Below are 18,920 nucleotides of genomic sequence, written 5' to 3' on the forward strand. Positions count from 1 at the left end.
GTGGAACCTCAGGCTTGGGGACCAACTGTGGCCCTCCAGGCCTTTCTATCTGCCCCTCGGACCTCTCCCCAGGCCATACCCTTTAGTAGTCCTTCATACTTCCAAGCGTTTTTGGCTTGCCAGAATGCATCCCTGAATGCATCTGATAATACCTCTTGATTGTCTGGATGGAGGCTAAAGATAGGGGTATGTGAATGTGTGTAGGAACTAGCCTACTGTACAAAGGTAAAATCAACATTTGTTGCTCAACCCACCACTGGCATGTTTATTGCTCAACCCACCTCAGAAGGGTGTCCAGAAAGGAACGTGCCCTTAGGGTTAAAAAGGTTCCCCACCCGTGCTAAAACCACCTACCTTATAACAGGAACTTAAAACGAAATCCTAAAAGACCTGGGAGAATGAATGTCTTACCCTGGTGCCAAATCTGTAACAATATGGGCACCAGGCAAGCTTGCCCAGGGTTTCCATTCAATAGGCCCTCACTGTTATGGTCACCCTCTGAGCTTCAGATTAAGGGGGCACGTGGAGATGGGTCTAAACACATAAATGTGTATTTATGGCATCAGTCCTCACGCAACATTAAGTACTGCATTCAATGCTCTCTCATCAGCAGTTCCTTCACTTTGGACAAGGGCCTAACTAAAGGGAAGAGAGTCAGGAACTTGAAATTGAGGGAAGAACAACTCGTTAAAGAGATACAGGGCTGCCATCACAAACAGCAGCCCGCTTCTTCCTTCCCTCTCTCTTCTGATGTCTATTAAGTAAAAGTGCACAAAGTGACGTCACTGCACTCCCCCCCCCACACACACACTCGATTCAAGAGCTGTCATCACTTGTGAGGGTGAGAAAACCACAGAGCAATGACGACATAGCACACAGTTGCTGTTTCGCTGGATGACACAGAGGAGACAGTGGAAAGCATTTAATAGGACAGTTGTCTCATTGGCAGCCACATCTCTCTTGTATTGTCTTATTTTACCTTCAGAGCACAGATGCCCTGAAATGATGAAGCCGTGGAAAAAAAACCTGTTCCCCTGTCCAAAGAAATAATGGCAAGGGGGGGGGGAATGGAACAATATTCAATTTTTTTAGAATCTTTTACAAATCCAAAGTCGCTTTATTGTACAGCCACAATAGTGGCTGTATACTAAAGCCAGCATGGATTTTTCGCATTCCACAATGTTAAATTGAAAATATCCCCCATGCCATTATGATTCATCCCATAAACCCATTTCAAAACAAAACCTTACAAAACTTATAGTCCTGAACTCAGAAACACTTGCTTAACAATCTCCTAAGTTTACACAAAACACTCAGATGGAATCAATGAGTTCAAAGTGTAAAACAATAGGAAAAAAATCCAGACCCCTGTTAGACTTTTTTCTGTCAGTGGTCTCATAATTTGTTAAAATTAATTAAAAATCAGCCATATTCACAGAGTACCTGTAATCTTATTACTGACCTTGTCCCATACTCTCACCTTCATCTTCTGCAGTTTAAAAGTTAAAAAAAATGCCTGGCTGATTCTTAATTAAAGAAATTTAACATTGAAGTCTATTATAGTGTCAGGCATGCACAGTAAGTACCATCAGTGTTCTAAAAGCCAAACTCACAGCTGTTTGGCTTGGCTAATCAGGTCCAGACATTTATTTCACTCTTGACAGTCATGGCTTCCCCCAAAGAATCCTGAGAAGTGTAGTTTGTGAAGGGTGCTGAGAGTTGTTAGGAGACTCCTATTCCCCAGACAGAGCTCCTGTGGCCAGAGTAATTTAACAGTCAGCCCCTCTTCTGTGGATTGTAGCTCTGTCTGGTCTGGCCTGGTGTGGACGTGGCCAGCGACAGCTTCGGTTTAAATTTGGGTGGGAGACTACATGTGCCTGCTGTAGAATAAAAAAGTGAGGAAAATCCTGAAAAAGAATACTGTTTACAATGTTTTCCTTTTGGAAAGGAAAGGGGTTTCCCCTCTGCCCAGTGCCCACCCATCCAAGCTCCTCCCCTACCCCTCCCCTCTACCCCTCCCCTTCATCCCCCCTACCTACCCCTCCTCCAGGTCAGTTTCACCTTTCCTAAGCATGATTGTACATTGCTCAATGGTAAATCCCACTGAGCTCAAAAAATATGCAAATGATCAAACCTGCCCTCCCCCTCCCTCCTATCCTCTCCCTTTTACCCCTTCCCTCCCGCTTCCTTCTCCCCCCCTCGCCTTTCCAATCCCCTCCCCCTGCCCTTCCTCTTTCCCTCTCCTGTCCCCTCCCCCCTCCTCCTCCATAGTCAGTTTTACCTATTCTAAGCATGATTACAGGGGAGGAAATCCCACTGAACCCAATAAGCATGCAAATGATGAGGCCTGCCTTTCACTTCCCCCTTCCTCTTCTCACCTCTCCTTCCTCCTCCCCCTCTTCTTTCTATTCCTCCTCCCCTCCCCTCTTCCTTCTTCCTCCTCCCATGCCCACTTCAGCCCTCCCCCTCCCTCTTCTCCTCCTCCCCAAAGACCATCCCAAATTGTGTTTGCATTTTTACAAATTTGTAGGGCAGTACAAATTTCAGAGAGGAGGTCAGGTGTCCTGCTCCTCTGGTGCATTCACTATAGCTGCCCAATTTCCCTGCTTTTTAAAGTTTGATAGAAATATCTGTAGGCTAGAGGTACATTGAAACGAATGCTGATGAAAGTTAAAGAGGAAAGCACAAAAGCAGGACTACAGCTGAACGTCAAAAAGACTAAAGTAATGAAAACAGAAGATTTATGTAACTTTACAGTTGACAATGAGGACACTGAACTTGTCAAGGATTATTAATACCTTGGCACAGTCATTAGCCAAAATGGAGACAATAGTCAACAAATCAGAAGAAGGCTAGGACTAGGAAGGGCAGCTGTGAGAAAACTAGAAAAGGTCCTCAAATGAAAAGATGTATCACTGAACACTAAAGTCAGGATCATTCAGACCATGGTATTTCCGATCTCTATGTATGGATGTGAAAGTCGGACAGTGAAAAAAGTGGATAAGAGAAAAATCAACTCATTTGAAATGTGGTGTTGGAGGAGCGCTTTGTGCATACCACGGACTGCGAAAAAGACAAATAATTGGGTGTTAGAACAAATTAAACCAGAACTATCACTAGAAGCCAAAATGATGAAACTGAGGTTATCATACTTTGGACACATCATGAGAAGACATGATTCATTAGAAAAGATAATAATGCTGGAAAAAACAGAAGGGAGCAGAAAAAGAGGAAGGCCAAACAAGAGATGGATTGATTCCATAAAGGAAGCCACAGACCTGACCTTACAAGATCTGAACAGAGTGGTTCATGACAGATGCTCTTGGTGGTCACTGATTCATAGGGTTGCCATAAGTCGTAATTGACTTGGAGGCACGTAACATATATAATAGGTACGTTCTTAAACAGCAAGGGTTTTAGTGAATTACTTTAGGAACATAACATATATTATGTATAACTTGGTTTGGCATTAAATTATCAAGTTTGGTATATAAGAAGTACAGTTTATTCTGATAATAATTACAAATTTAGTTTATCTTTTTTTACACAAGCTGCTGGAACCTAGCATCTCTTCATTTTGCCAGTTTATGGGGAGCAGGCAAAAAACAATAAAAACAGGAGAAAGCATCAACGTTCTAGCAAAAAAAGAAAATTATGTATTCTGGCAATTATTATGTCTCCTCTAGTCCTCTACAGTGTCATGCAGATCTAAAGCACTCATTTCCATAAAAAGAGCTCAGAAAAAGAGGAGAGGAAACCATGCCTGATTGAAATTTAATCACTCATTTTCTCAGTTATCACTGTCAATTTCTGCTTCATATTTGCCATCATATTTATGATGGACTTCCAAACACTGAAGGTTTGCCCAGATTGAAACAAGCTTCTATACCCTTTTACATCTCAGCACAATTTGGGGGTGGGAGGAGGGGAAGGCTCTGAAAAAAGCAGGGGGAAATGGGGGGGTTCTGATTTTTTCTGGTGTTTTTTTCTGGGCCTTCACATCTCTACTTCAGAGAAACCTCAGAAACTATGAGATGATACTGGAGACAGGCACCGCTAAGTAGGTTGCATTTCTCTGTGCTTCTCTGGAATGTTCATACTTGAAGTTGTGTATCTCCAATTAGGATTGGTGCAATCTGATATACTAAAAGTTTGTGCATTGTGTGTGTGCATGCAAGAGTTAAAGATGCTTAAGTTCCAATGCAAGCATTACAAAGATATAGAGAACAGGAGGCACAAGTAACTTGTGCTTCCCATTTGCCTCATTTCATAACATCCAAAACTGATGCTATTGCTGCCTTTGTTCATATTTTGGATATTCTTTCATGTTCCCAGACAAAGTTCAGGCATACTTTACCCCCAACAAATCTGCCACTTCCTTTGATGTTCTCCCCCCCCCCCGCTTTTTTGCCTGATAGTTTCAAACTACTTAAGGGATTTACAGTAGCTCTGTCCCAGCCTCTTTCACAGAGCATGCTGTATCAATATATTGTTACTGTAGGCTAAGTCAGCCTTGTGCTCTTTAATGCGATGCTTCAGTCTTTCAGGTTGCATTCTGCATAGTTTACTAGGAAAGAACTGAGAGGGCTTTCTTCCATTAATGGAGGGTTAGAGCAACAGAAGAGAGCACTTTGTTTCTGTTATCCTCCTGGTGTTTCAGCTTTCATCATTCAACATGCCAATAAAGGGACATAATAAAGGGATTCAGACTCAGGCTAGATTTACTGTCCTCTGTTAAAACTGCCAAGCAAGACAAGCCATTTCTGAAGCCACAGAAGGACATTTGTAGCAAAGTGTCTTTTGCTGCCAAATAATATGCTAATAGCAAAGCTTTAAACAAAAGCATCATGAACCATCACTTTCAGAAGCATTCTAAGATATGCATCTGATCACCAGTGAGGATGTGAAGGAAGTGAGGGTTGGGGGGGGGAGCAGCAGTACTTCTTCTGAAGGAACAAGACTCCTTTGTTTTAGGGAGTTGTACGCAGAACAGAACTTTCTTTTGGAACCTAATATCCTCAAGCGTGTTAAAATACTAAAACTGATAAAACCCAACGAGAAAATAACAGGTCCATTTTCAGTCAGTCTGGCTTTGTTCTGGATACCGATAAATTATAGAACCTTAAAAACACAGCTATTTTTTTTGCCACTCAGTTGTTTTAAAAGTCTAAGCCAGTTTTCATCAAGTGCAAAGAACACTTACATTTTGAAGTGATGGATAAATCACTGATATTCTACATTTCTAACTTTTTTTTAATAACTCCTTTTATTTAATTGATTTCTGGGCTTGTTGTTTTTATAATGTTTTCCATGATAACCCAGAGTTCCCTGGGAAGAAGGACTGATTGTTAAGCCACTCTGAGAATTGTAGCTGTCTGAGGGGAACAAGGGTCTCCTAACAACTCTCACCACCCTTCACAAACTGCAGTTCCTAGGGTTCTTTGGAGGAAGCTATGACTGTTTAAAATGGTATGATACTGCTTTAAATATGAAGTACAAAAGTTAAAATATTACCCCCTGTTGTAAATGAAGTTGAGAAGAGTCTGAGGTCTAATAAATTGAAGGCCAGGGAGTTATTTTACTAATTCTAATAATACTTTTTTCCTGGAATATAATGTGAGATTGTTGGATCCTGTTACTGTATTTTTTTTCTCTCCACACAGACTAAAATTATCTTTAAAAATATAGGAATTGAGTGAGTAGTGCATCTTTAAACCACCTCTATCAACTTACTAACAGAAACTGTTGTGTTCAGATGCAGCCTGAGGGCAGTTTTTACAAGACAATTATAATTTACTGAAACTGGTATCATTGTTAGGTCTTGTGAAGAGATTAGCCTTTTTACCCAGCCTTGGCACTGAAGAGTTCAACATGTAGAAAGTTTTCACATTTTTATGAATTTTTGAATCAAAATATTTATTACACCGATTGTAGATGACTCCTGCTAAAATTATAATTTGGGACCCTGATTCTCAAGCAGCTTCTGAAGTTAAACTGTGCATGTTCAATGCCCATGCTAATGCTACATTTTGGATTTAGATACTGAAGCAAGTTTAAAATAACTGCATGCCAGAAAGACATTTGACACCACAATTGGCTCCGAATTGCCCTTCCTAAATGTACAAAGACGCTGTTTTCAGCAACTAATAGTCTATCTAAAGGAGCGCCTCCAGCATCATCAGCTATGCCGCCCAACAAGATCAGCCTCAAAAGACCTTCTCTCTATCCCATCAGTCAAAACAGCCAAACTGGTGAGAACTAGAGAGAGGGCTTTTTCAATTGTGGCCCCCACCCTGTGGAACTCCCTCCCAAATGATCTCTGCCATGCACCTTCTATGATGAGCTTCCACCGGGCCTTGAAGACCTGGCTCTGCAGGCAGGCTTTTGGGGTGGGTTAGATTTTATCTTCATTGTTTTTAGATTTTTAATGCCTACGTATTGTATGCCTATGTTGTACGTCGCCCAGAGTGGCTGCACAGCCAGCCAGATGGGCGACTAATAAATTCAGTAAATAATAATAGCTGAAGGGGGAAAAGTTAAAGGGCACTTTCAGATTGTACAAAATGGGCCAGCATTAGCTATTTCCAAGCAATACTGAGCTAATATGGGTGACTTACATGTTCTTGCCTTTGGCAACATCAACTCTTTAGTTACTCCACATTTTTCCATTCTTCTCAGGAACAGCTAAGGAATTACTGAATGGCTTAAGGGACAAATGCTTTCAGATAACAAAATTAACTCAGTACTGCTCACAATTACATCTGGGTCTATATATCTTGGGTCACTGTTGTGCAACCTCAGACATGATAGACTGGCTCTGTAAAACCTATCTAACTAACAAAGTGATTTTTGAGTATTGCTAGAGCAAGGGGAAAGATCAAATTTATTTCTAAGCAGCTGTACCTATGCCTAAATTGCAGTGTGAAATTATTACATTTATTTCAATGAATCCTGGGAAGTGCAGTTTGTGAAGGGGAGGAGGCACGCGCAAAACGGGAGCCTCTGCTTGCAAGGACGGGGGGGCACCAACAGGGGGAAAAAGGAGCATGATTTCTCAGGAGCATGCCAAAGAGTCACCTTCTTGCTAATCTCCCACTTTGTATTTGGACGTGAGTTCCTCGCACTTTGATCCCCCTGCTGGCACTGTACTCAGAGCACACGCCTTACCCACACACCTTACCGGGCTGTGCCCTGCTTCAAAAACCTGGCCGAGTACAAGAGTTTCCTGCGCCGTGCTTCAGGCTATCAGTGTGGGACCCCTGGGCGCAGCAGCCCCTCTGCTGGGACATGTACCAGGAGTTGAGCCGGCCGCCCCCCACTGACCCTGAGCATGTCCAGCGTCTCAGTAACCTCATGGCGGCTAAGGAACCCGATCGAGAGGCGAACGAGAAGGGCAGAGCACGGGGGAGGAGGGTGCCGCACAATGTGCTCGCCAGGATACCTCGTGGCTTCAGCAGCAAAGATGTGTTTTGTTTCCATGCCAAAGCCGATCCATCCGTGAGCTGTTTCATCGCCTTTGCTGAGCGACTAGCTGCCTTTGCCGTATTTTATATTGTATTTTTATATTTGTGTTTTTTGCAAGTCGTCTCGAGGGCCTTTGGCTGAAAGGCGGGATATGTATAAACAAATGAGGATGAGGATGATATCATCATGTAAGCTTCCATCTGCCTGGGTCTCCTATTCTGCAGTGTACCCAGAATAATGATTAAACAATCGCTTAGTATCTCCTCACAGAACAATGACATTTAAAAAAAACTGGACTCATATTTATATATAAACTTATGATTATGAAAATTTTAATTCCAGGTGAGTTGATGATTCAGAAAATAGGTAACAGGCACTCAGAAAATGAAATATCAGTGTTTCAATTATTCAGCTTTCCTATTCAATGGCAATTACACAAAAATCTTCAGTTTTAAAACAATCAATAGTCATCAACACAGAGTACTTATAGCCCTCTTAACTGTTTGTTTTTAACTTGTCAGGAAATATTCTCATGCTGGTCTTCTGCATCATGAAGGCAGAGGTGTTCTTACATAGGCTGCAGGAACAGGATGCATAGATGTTTTGCTTCCTGTTCTTCCACAGCATTGCACTTGAAACTGAACCTTTGCATTTCTCCCACCTCCACTGAGAGTTTATTATCTCTCAAGAAGAGGAGGCGCAAAGGCCATATATAAAACACAACATCATTATAAGAGAATGGGAAGCACAGGGTGCTTGGGTATCCAGTTGCTACCCCAGCAAGATGATGTCCAAGTACCTATTTCAGCCTTGTAAATAAACTTACAAAAGTAATTAGCCTTCCCCCCCTCCAAGAATAACAACAACAAACTAATAGCCTGCTAAGAGATTAGTAGCTTGTGTTTCCATGCTGGCTGTGGAGGAGGGGAAGTAATCCTTTAGCCTCTTAGTAGGCTAGGAAAGAAAAAAAGAAGCCTTCTATCTTGGAACAATCCCTCCTCTGTCACCTGTTCACTTGCCTGCAGGGAATTCCTGGTCACCTATGCCTCATACACCTATGCCTTGGTCTATGCAGACAGCTATGATATTGGAGGCTGGAGGCAAAGACATGGAATACAGAATACATTGATAACTGTGCTGCATTCATAAATGGAGTTTGAAAAGATTCAATGCTTGGGCACAGGAACATGATGCTGAACAATCTGTTCCCTCTCCAGACTCATACTTCAAAGTGCCAAAGACAAGAGGTGGCATTATACATTTATACGAGTGTATTATCAACCTGCAAATCAGACTACACCTGTTAACTTTTTAAATTGATTTCAAAACACTAAGTGATAAACCACCAAGCTTGAAAACATTGATTGTGAAACCACATGGCCCGTCACCAAATGTTAACAACCTTGGATTCATTAAAAGCCAAACAATTTCAGAAACATTAGAGTTTAAGAAATATCTAAACTTGTTAAATGGTTCAACACAGATGAAGAATGGTTACTGCCAACACATTCCACGTCATAACTACCTGGTTGTTCATGCGTGCACACAGGCACTCTCCAAGACTTACCCATACTCATCTTGATTGGCAAATTTTCTCTGCTTGCAGCTTCCACTAGGTGTCTCCTAACTTCCATCACAGCTTCTTTCTGTTTGAGATTCATTAATGACTCCCACAGAGCTTTTGCAGCTGGATCGCTATGTATAAAAAAGAAAAGTACCCAGGTTTACACCAAACATCTGTTAAAAATCAAGCAAGCTGACTGGAACTTAGTGACTTCTGTAATGTGGACAGGCCATTTACTTCCAAGTACAGAGAAAAAGCTCAACTTTTTTTTTAAAAAAAAGTCATTCCATCTTCAATCGTTACATTTCTAGGAGTTGATGTGGTAGCTTACTTTAATAACGATGCATTCATTTAGTTGACTTTGTGAACAAAAAATTATGATGAAAACAGTTAAAATGATGGTTTAAATTACTCAGAATGTCAACAATGATCAACACTACAGATTTACTTTTAAATACTCTGGAACCCTTCAGAGTAATAACTGCAACACCAAACTAGATTAAGTTTAGGCATTCTTAATTGCACTTTCATGACTGCACTTTCTAAAACTAAAAACTGTTGGGAAGTCCTGAGTTCTTTGGAGGAAGGACAGAACACAAGTAAGATAAATAAATGGTTCTTTTTAAATTCCCAGTTACTCCACCAGAGTATATACTTGTTCAAACAGCATGGCTAGCTATAAACTTTAGTATCAGCTCCAACAGGCATTTATAATGCTCTGAGACATTCTTTAATAGTGTTAATGATGCATTTTAACACAATTTAATCACTATGCTTATATAACACACATTTATTCAATGTACAACCCTAAAAAAGACTTGAAAGGACATTTCTTTAATACCCCAAACCAGAAGCACCTAAGCAATAGTAACCGTCTTGATAATAGAACAACATGTATAATGAAGCTGACCTGCAGAATACAAAATATAGAGTAGCAAGGTCTAGGTGGGGCCTGCACAACATGAGGCAAAAACATAAGCTAACATAAGCCAACAGCCAGGTATTATGCCCTACCACAGGGGTGAGGTGTTGGAATATGTGGTTCAACTCGACCTCGTGGTTTGAGGCTGCATGGGGTTAAAAAATGGTAGCTAGAGAGGAGACCTCTTGATTGCTAGGCTAATACCTATCCTTTGATCTCCTGCTGACTCTCCCTTCCTGCTAGACTGATATGCTTAGGATGTTGACCACATCTTCCAGTCTCCTTCCTTCTCCTTTCTCTTGAGAGGGAGAGCAGACATCTTCTCTTTGTCTCTCCCTCTCCTCCAAGCATGAGGGCAAACACTAGGCTTAGTGTTTGTATCTCCAACTTAGCTAGTTAGCTAAATGTAGAACTCTTCCCTATCAAGTATATACTTCCAGAATAAAGTAGTTATTTCTTATTTTAAAGCTTAAAGTCTCTCTCTGACTAATTCCAGGGAAGGTGTAATCTTTAGCAAAGATTCAAATATACAAAGCTCACTCAGATGCTCAAATACCTAATTTTGCTACTCTGCAACATGAGGAACCTTCAACCCCCAGGGCAATATTGGTCCACAAGGCCATTTTCCACTATCCATGCCCACCTGTCCATCAGTTGACATCATTCATGACAGCTGATGGGCAGGAGGACAGGGTCCAATTCTGCCTTGGCTGTGCAAACAGCCACTTGCAGCCAAAACAGGATTTAGCCCCCACTTGTCAGCTAAGGAGCTGAGGCTAAATTCTGCTCAGTTTGGCTGTGTATGTGTTTCTTTCTGGGAACAGGCATGCACAGCCAAGGCAAGCAGAAAGAAAGGTGCCTTTTTGAGCATTGGTGGAGTGCAGGAGAAATCCCACCCACTGCCTTTGCTTGCAAAAGACACCTTTCTTTCTCCCCTCCCATCATGTACTTGACAATCTCTGTGCTTTTGCAATCCAAGGCTGGCAGGAAAAACAAATGTCACTCCAATAGAACACTGTATATAGTTAGTGAGCTGTATTTAGCTTAGAGAACCACAAGTTGTGCACATCTTATTTAGGTAGCTCACCCTCACTGTTCTCTGGAAGCTATACTCCAATGAACTTAGTGCAGTTTGGTACAAAAATTGTTTCGAGTTCCTTTGGGGTGCCCTCATCTGCAATGATAATCGTTTGAAGAATATAAACACAACTCACAGGGAAGCCTTCAATTTATTTTACATATAATATTGTGCAGAACTTCCCAGCTGGTTGTGCCCCAACACTTTAGTATTACAGGAAGGTGCACAACGGCACATCTTAGGCTCCTCTTTGGGCACTTAATGCTGAAGGAGAAATGCAGGGAAGATGTGATGCAAAAAGAACCCAGCAACAACTTCCAGAGGGGAGCTGTCCTAGTCTGTTGCAGCAAATAATGAGCCTTTCAGCACCTTAACGGCTAACAGATTTAGTCTTTGTGGCATAAACTTACATAGACTAGAGCCCATTTCATCAAATCCATGAAATGTTATCTTCAAGTTGGCAAATATATACACACATAGGTACAGTAGAAATATGTAAAACAATGGGGCCAAATGGCTATGAAATGCAGAAGATAAGCCTTTGACAACTCTTTGTAAAGCTTAGAGGAACAGAGAGCCTGTTGTTGGACTTCAATTCCCATCTGCCCCAGCCAGCATCGGCCAATGCTCAGGGATGATAGGAGCTGTAGTCCAACAAATCTAGAGTGTCACAGATTCCTCATCTCTAGATGAAATGCACAAAAATAAACAGGGTTGTAGTCATCCCGGGTCTCAGAGGATCTTAGACTCTTTGCTTTCTTGGGAGCCGGGTCCCAGCCAGGTCCCTATGTCTCTAGCATCCTACGAGCCAATCAGCATGATAGGGGAGTATGTCAGAAGATTCTTCTCAGTGGCTAACATGCTTCCTTGTTCTTTCTTGCTGATTGAAGCCAATCATAATGAAAGGAGGTGAGTCAGCAGCAACTGAGAAGACTCTTCTCAGCAGCTAACACACTCCCCTTTCATGCTAATTGGCTCCTAGAGACATCTATTGTCATGGGAGAAGGTGCTCGCAGGACTGAGGAGTGTGGAGATAACAATGGAGAGCCAGCGAGTGAGGGGAGCTGTGAAGGGTGTGGCATGACTATCATGAAGTGAATCTGTACTTCTGGATTTGCTACTGCATTACTTAAGATAAAGCAGAAAGATAATTCACAACACCAGTACTTAATGATAACACAGCCATCCTAGGTTTGCAGTTAGTTATGCATTCTGCTCCATCCATAGCAAGATAGCACCATGGAAAGCTTCAAGTGAGCATCTTACTCCAATAAAGACTGGAGCTGGACTGAGGCCTTATGAATCTTTCTGTCAAATTTACCTGTCCTAAACTCAACTGCCCACCTAAAGAGTGTGAATCCTGAAAGGGCCAAGCCCCAGCAAGAGCTTCTCTTCTTTTTTGTGACCCTCCACTGAGCCTAGCAGGTGCAATGGAGCAACTCCCTTACGAGGAAAGGTTGCAGCATTTGGGGCTTTTTAGTTTAGAGAAAAGGCGGGTCAGAGGAGACATGATAGAAGTGTATAAAATTATGCATGGCATTGAGAAAGTGGATAGAGAAAAGTTCTTCTCCCTCTCTCATAATACTAGAACTCGTGGACATTCAAAGAAGCTGAATGTTGGAAGATTCAGGACAGACAAAAGGAAGTACTTCTTTACTCAGTGCATAGTTAAACTATGGAATTTGCTCCCACAAGATGCAGTAATGGCCACCAGCTTGGACGGCTTTAAAAGAAGATTAGACAAATTCATGGAGGACAGGGCTATCAATGGCTACTAGCCGTGATGGCTGTGCTCTGCCAGCCTAGTCAGAGGCAGCATGCTTCTGAAAACCAGTAGCCGGAAGCCTCAGGAGGGGAGAGTGTTCTTGCACTCGGGTCCTGCTTGCGGGCTTCCCCCAGACACCTGGTTGGCCACTGTGAGAACAGGATGCTGGACTAGATGGGCCACTGGCCTGATCCAGCAGGCTCTTCTTATGTTCTTATGTTCTTAGGAGGTAACCAACTTTTCAGGTAAATCAGGATTGTTGTCTACAAGGAGCCCAGCTGAGGTTCTCACTAGCTCTTGACCACTACTTTAGGCTGAGTATCTGGAATTCGGTTCAGTCTTACCCTCTTCCTTTCACCCCACTCTTCTAAAACTAGAGAAATGTTTAAAAGATATTAGTCTGTGAAGTATACTTTTCCATCTTCAAGATTATACTTTTCAGTTTAGAGTGGTAGGAAATGATGACCAGCAAAAGATTTTTTTTCTTGTAATGGAACAGAAATAAGATCCAAGTGTGGGTAAATCTGGACTTCTCGGACTAGAGAGTCCCATCAAAGTCCCATGTCTCGGAATGTTTCTCTATAGATTAACACCCTGTCATGAGATTAACCCACAAAATCTGGAATAGATTATGCCATAGAATTAGAGGTTCTTCCCCTTGGATTTTTCTCCGGCCAAACTTCAAGCCATGTGTTTATGTTTTGGGTTTTTTTACTGGGAGATAAACAAGAGAGGATTAACATGTTAAGATTTCCTCCCCACTCCCCCTCAACTTTCATTATATAAAATGGCTGCCTTCAAATCGATCCTGATTTATGGCGACTCTATGAATAGGGTTTTCATGGTAAGCGGTATTCAGAGGTGGTTTTACCATTGCCTTCCTCTGAGGCTGAGAGCCAGTGACTGGCCCAAGGTCACCCAGTGAGCTTCATGGCTGTGTGGGGATTTGAACCCTGGTTTCCCAGGTCATAGTCCAACACTCTAACTACTACGCTAGTGCCTACATATTAACTGATGTAACCATACAAATATATGAAACTGCCTTCTACTAAATCAGTTTCATCCAGTATCGGCTATTCAAGGGCTCCAATAAACTGTTTCCTGCTACATAAAGCCCTTTTAACTAGAGATGCCAGGGATTGGACCTAGAATATACTGCATGTGTTTCAGTCCCTGAGCTATTATATGAATCATGCTAAAATATCAGCCTTCTACTGGTAATACCTGATCTACCTGACTCCCAGTTGTTTTCCGGGCCCAATTCAAGGTGTTGGTATTAACCTTTAAATCCCTATACGGTCTCGGCCCAGTTTATCTGATGGAGCGCCTCCAACGCCACCAATTATGCCGCCCCACAAGATCAGCCACACAAGGCCTTCTCTCAGTCCCGCCAACTAAAACAGCTAGGTTGGTGGGGACGAGAGAGAGGGCATTCTCAGTGGCGGCCCCCACTCTCTGGAACTCCCTCCCGTATGATCTTCGGCATGCCCCTTCCCTGAATGTATTCCGCCAGGCCTTGAAGACCTGGCTTTTCAGACAGGCCTTTGGGACTTCCGGGGAGAGTTAATCACTATGATAAATTGCCTAGTACTCTGAACTGTCATTGTTTATAGTTTTATCGTTTTATCGTTGTATTGTTTTATTATGATGCATTTTATTGAAACAAAGATGTATGTCGCCTAGAGTGGCCATTGGCCAGACAGGCGACACAGAAATTAAATTATTATATTATTTATTATTACTTTGTGCAGGATGAATCTTCTGCCTCAAATATGTCCATCTTAATTGTGATCACATGGATCTACATGTTTAAAAGAAAAGAAAAATCAATACCTACAAGAATGTCTTTAGCAAAAGCAAAGACTTATTGCTAAGTTTGCTTTGCAAAACTACTGGGAATTGTTTAGAAATATGCAGAGAATAGTATTCTCAAAAAACAAATACAGAACATGGCAAACTGGCATATTTGAGGACTTGCAATATCAAAAATGATGCTTTGTAAACATATTACTGTTTACAAAAGTTCAAAGATGGGAACAGCAGAGACCCTAGTTAAATTTATTTCTACACACAGAATCAGCTGCCTAACCAAGGAACAGGATGCCTTTAGTCAAAAATAAAATTAGTACCCAAGAAGAGTAGTTAATTCAGAGTCCCCCCCTCCCAATGATATATGGTGATAGATTTAACATTCATATTTGGACCTGGCAATTGTAACTCAGCTCTTCATACCTTAAGGGTTGACGACTACAATGCACTGTGTGGTGGACAATCTCTGAAGCCAACACCAGCTGCATATTCCAAGAACAGTTGCTTGCTTCCTAAGACAACTGAACTAGAGCCCACATGTTCATTAGCTTTCTCAACATGATCAAAGTGATGATAGGCCGAGGCTCTGCATAAACACTACTTGCTTCCCAGTGTTCTTCAAGGCTCAGCTCTAGGATCTCTTTTGAAGACCCTGGCTCAGACATGGAAAATGTGAAAGAATAAAGATGTGCCTAAGATTATTCAAAGTACATATGTGATACCCTGAGCAAGAGCATTCACATGAATGGACCAGGGATTTTATGAGTTTGGGAAAGGCTACAAAAGGCAAGCATAGATAACCTTATACGGTACTGTTTTCTGAAATATTTGGTCCCCCAATATAAGGATTCAGAAAACCAATTCCCCTGCTCACAACTCCTCATTATTCAAAGAGACAGCAATCCAGTGAAAATGAATTTCTGAAGGGATCTAAGGCAACTGATATGCATTGGAGAAGCCACCAAAAAAATCTATTACATTCAAGCAGCTTAGTTCACATTTAATTCTCCAAGTCAACAGCAAATGTCAGCCCTCATATGGAAAAATAAACCTGATTGTTTGAATCCTCCCTCACTTTTTAGAGAAGAGCTGCAGCAGCAAGTTTTTGATATCAGACAATTGAATAGACGGAAAAACATATGCAGTACCTAAATTTCCAAAATATTTTGATATGCATGATACCAAGTAAAGTACACAGCAACATCTTAGTTCCAAACAATGCCCTAGATTAAAAGTAACGTAAGCAAGGAATAATTTCCTCAATTACTTTGACTATGCAGACAACAGTAAGTTCAACAGTTTGCAGTAGTCATTAAGACTAAGTAATTCATACATTTCTATCAGCTCCAGATAGAATGCTTAAAGCATCTGATTTACTGCAATTGTTTTTTGTTATTGTGTGTTTTCCCAGGATCTGTGTCAAATACTAGCATATTTTTAATTCAGATAGCTCATTTTACTTGTTTACAGTTGTGGATTTAGCTCCCTTTAGGGGAAAAAGAGCATTAGTTACTTACTAAAATAAAAGGCTTTATTGGGCAACCTGCATGCACAATGAACTTCAACATGATAGGAAATGAACAGGGAAACAACAGTATTAATTGTAAAGCAGATAGGTTTAAGTTGAATAGGGGGAAAGATGTCTAATTTATATACCAGAAAACTTGACTGAGGACGACTTTCCTCTTCTCTCAGGCATTTTAGCATGTGTTCTATATTGTTTTAAATTTTTAAATGGTGTTTTAAATTGTTTTTAAAAGATGTATTTTAAATTGTATTTGTTTTTAGTTATTGTAAACCACCCAGAGAGCTTCGGCTATGGGGCGGTATACAAGTTTAATAAATAAATAAAAAATAAACATTTAACATGAATGTAGATTTACAAATGAAGAGATCTTGAACCCAGTTGTGATTGTGGTAATCACTATAAAGTTCTGAAAAACGTCAAGAGATGTATTGTTTCAACCAAAAGGGATTGGTCCCGAGACACAGCTAGGCGTGCACTGCATGTACAGATTCACCAGAACAGATGGACAGCATAGGTAACTTTGCCAAAACCTGTCACATGGATTCAGCTTCTGAAGCCCTGAAAAAGGTTACTGGTACTATCAGAGATGCCCGTAGTGAAAATTTGGTAAGAAAGCATGTTTGCAAACATTAGGACGTTAGCCCACTTTGCTGGATCAGGTTGGATGTAATTTCTGAAACTTGAGAAAACTTTGTTTACTAAAAGGCCTTCCTCTATCTCTTTGGTTGCAAGGAAATATGATAGTACAGCTCAAAAAGCATTCAAAGATAATGGGTTGTATTCAACTAAATCCTATTCAAAGTAGGCCCACTGAAATTAATGAACCTAAATTGGTAATCTCAATGAGTCTGCTCTGAGTAGGACTAACAACTGAATACCACCCCATGTTTCAGAGTGCTCTCCAAACCATAAGGTCCCAGGCAAGCTTCTTCTGGGAAAGGCATTCCACCTACAGTCACATTTTTAGTAAACAGTACTGAATAGTTCATCAACATTTTAAGGATGTTTTATGAAGATTAAGAGGTGCAATATCAGTTTACAACTTGGCTTTAGGTTGAAATCATATCCATTGCCAACATGACTTTTGTCTCAAATAAAATATTAAAAATGCATATATCCTGATTTGCAATAAATGTCAATTGGAGTTCGCTGGAATCTAACAGGAAATGCTACTCTTAAGATAAACTGCAGCTCTGTTTCAATGTAGAAGGCTAAGTACCAAACTGTGGTAATGACTCAATGAAATGTAAAGTAGTCAGTAGTTCTGGAGAAAGAGAGGTTAAACTGCATCAATGTTGTCCTTTAAATACTATTTAGATTATTAATAGTTAACTGTGTGAAGGGACAAAACAAGTCTATTATTATAATTTGATTTGTTACCTGCCCTCCATCCTAAGATCCCATGGTGTGTCACAACAATTTAAAACACAACATTAAAATGATTTAAAACAAATTATAATTACAAGAATAGGGTGGGCCTGAAAAATATGCACCTCAAGTGTCAAAGGCCTGAGTTAAGAGGTGCACACAACAAAAACTGTAATGTACCTGTGGTGAAGGGGCCTGACATATCTCTTTGGGGAGGAAATTCCACAATTAAGGGGCTGCCACAGATAATGTCCTCTCCCTGCCCATCATCCCCTGAACTTTTGAGAGAGGAGGTGTGTGCGTTGTTGCGTGAAACAGCATACATTACGTTGGAGTTAAGTTGAGCAAGAAACTTCTTCAGAACATTAGAGCATGTTAAGAGTCTTTTATTAAGACATTATGGCTTAAGGCTTAAGAGTAAATACATGTAGAGTTTCTTCAGTCATCCCCCCCCCTCTGGGGGTAAACACAGAAGACAACCTCTCAGTTCAGAGGCATAATTCAGAAGACACAACTTACAGACTGTTAGAACTTTCCCAGTCTATCAGATGGTTACCATAGCAACGGCCTTGGCAGTCCGTTCCCAGACTGGGCTAAGACATAACTCCCCCTAGTTACAGTTTTGCAGACTTGATGGAAAACTGACTCAGTGACAGTACCGTTCAATGGTCAACACTCTGATGATCTTAACACCCCAAAGAGGCGGTAGGGAAGGAGGCCTTTTTTCAGATATTAGGGGCCTAAGTAATTTAGGGCTTTAAATAAATAAAATAGTAAATGCCAATGTGAGCAGTATTGCCAATAGGGCCTGGAAATGAACTGGCAGCCAATGCAACTGCTTTAAAACAGGGGTCATAAGAGTTCTAAACAGAACCGCAGCCAGTAACCTGGCCATTGCATTTTGGACCAGCTAAAGTTTCTGAATAGTCTTCAAGGGCAGCCCCACACAGAGCGCATAGCCAAAGCCAGAGAGATACATTGTATTAGAGTTCAGTTCATACTCTCATGAAGCACTTAAACTCACAGTGTTGCTGAAGAGATGACTACCTAATTTATCAGGTTTCAGTTACGATAGTTGACTGGAGAACACAGCTTATATACCCTTTAGCATTATCCCAAAGGATAATCCTTTGGTAGTCCATAATTATAGGCCAATGAAGTTTTGGCATTTCAGTGACTGGTTGCAGGGTTCCAACTGGAGACAACAAAAGGGCAGGCTCAGTACTGTTTAAGAGACAGTTGGGCAGTCTTTGGGATCCTGAGAAGAGAATTGGTGAGACTAAAGAAGAGACTCTTATGAGGCAAGACAGAAAATCTCGGTGGAGAGCAGTAGCAGCCAGGGGAGCCAATACCTCAAAGCTGAGATCACTGAAGGCAGAAGCTAAGAAGATATGCAAAGGGGGAGGAAGCCTTCAGCAGTGG

General features: G+C 41.2%; 1 protein-coding gene across 1 annotated transcript in view; it reads right to left on the reverse strand.

The window, feature by feature from the left end:
- Nucleotides 1–18,920, reverse strand: part of SCFD2 (sec1 family domain containing 2) — a 226,944-nt gene that overhangs the window by 174,003 nt on the left and 34,021 nt on the right. The window contains exon 3 of the mRNA XM_061583924.1: nucleotides 9,032–9,159. Within this exon, the coding sequence (XP_061439908.1) occupies nucleotides 9,032–9,159 (128 nt within the window). The remainder of the gene's footprint in view (nucleotides 1–9,031; nucleotides 9,160–18,920) is intronic.

Source organism: Rhineura floridana, chromosome 9 (genome assembly GCF_030035675.1).
Source record: "Rhineura floridana isolate rRhiFlo1 chromosome 9, rRhiFlo1.hap2, whole genome shotgun sequence".
NCBI lineage: Eukaryota > Metazoa > Chordata > Lepidosauria > Squamata > Rhineuridae > Rhineura > Rhineura floridana.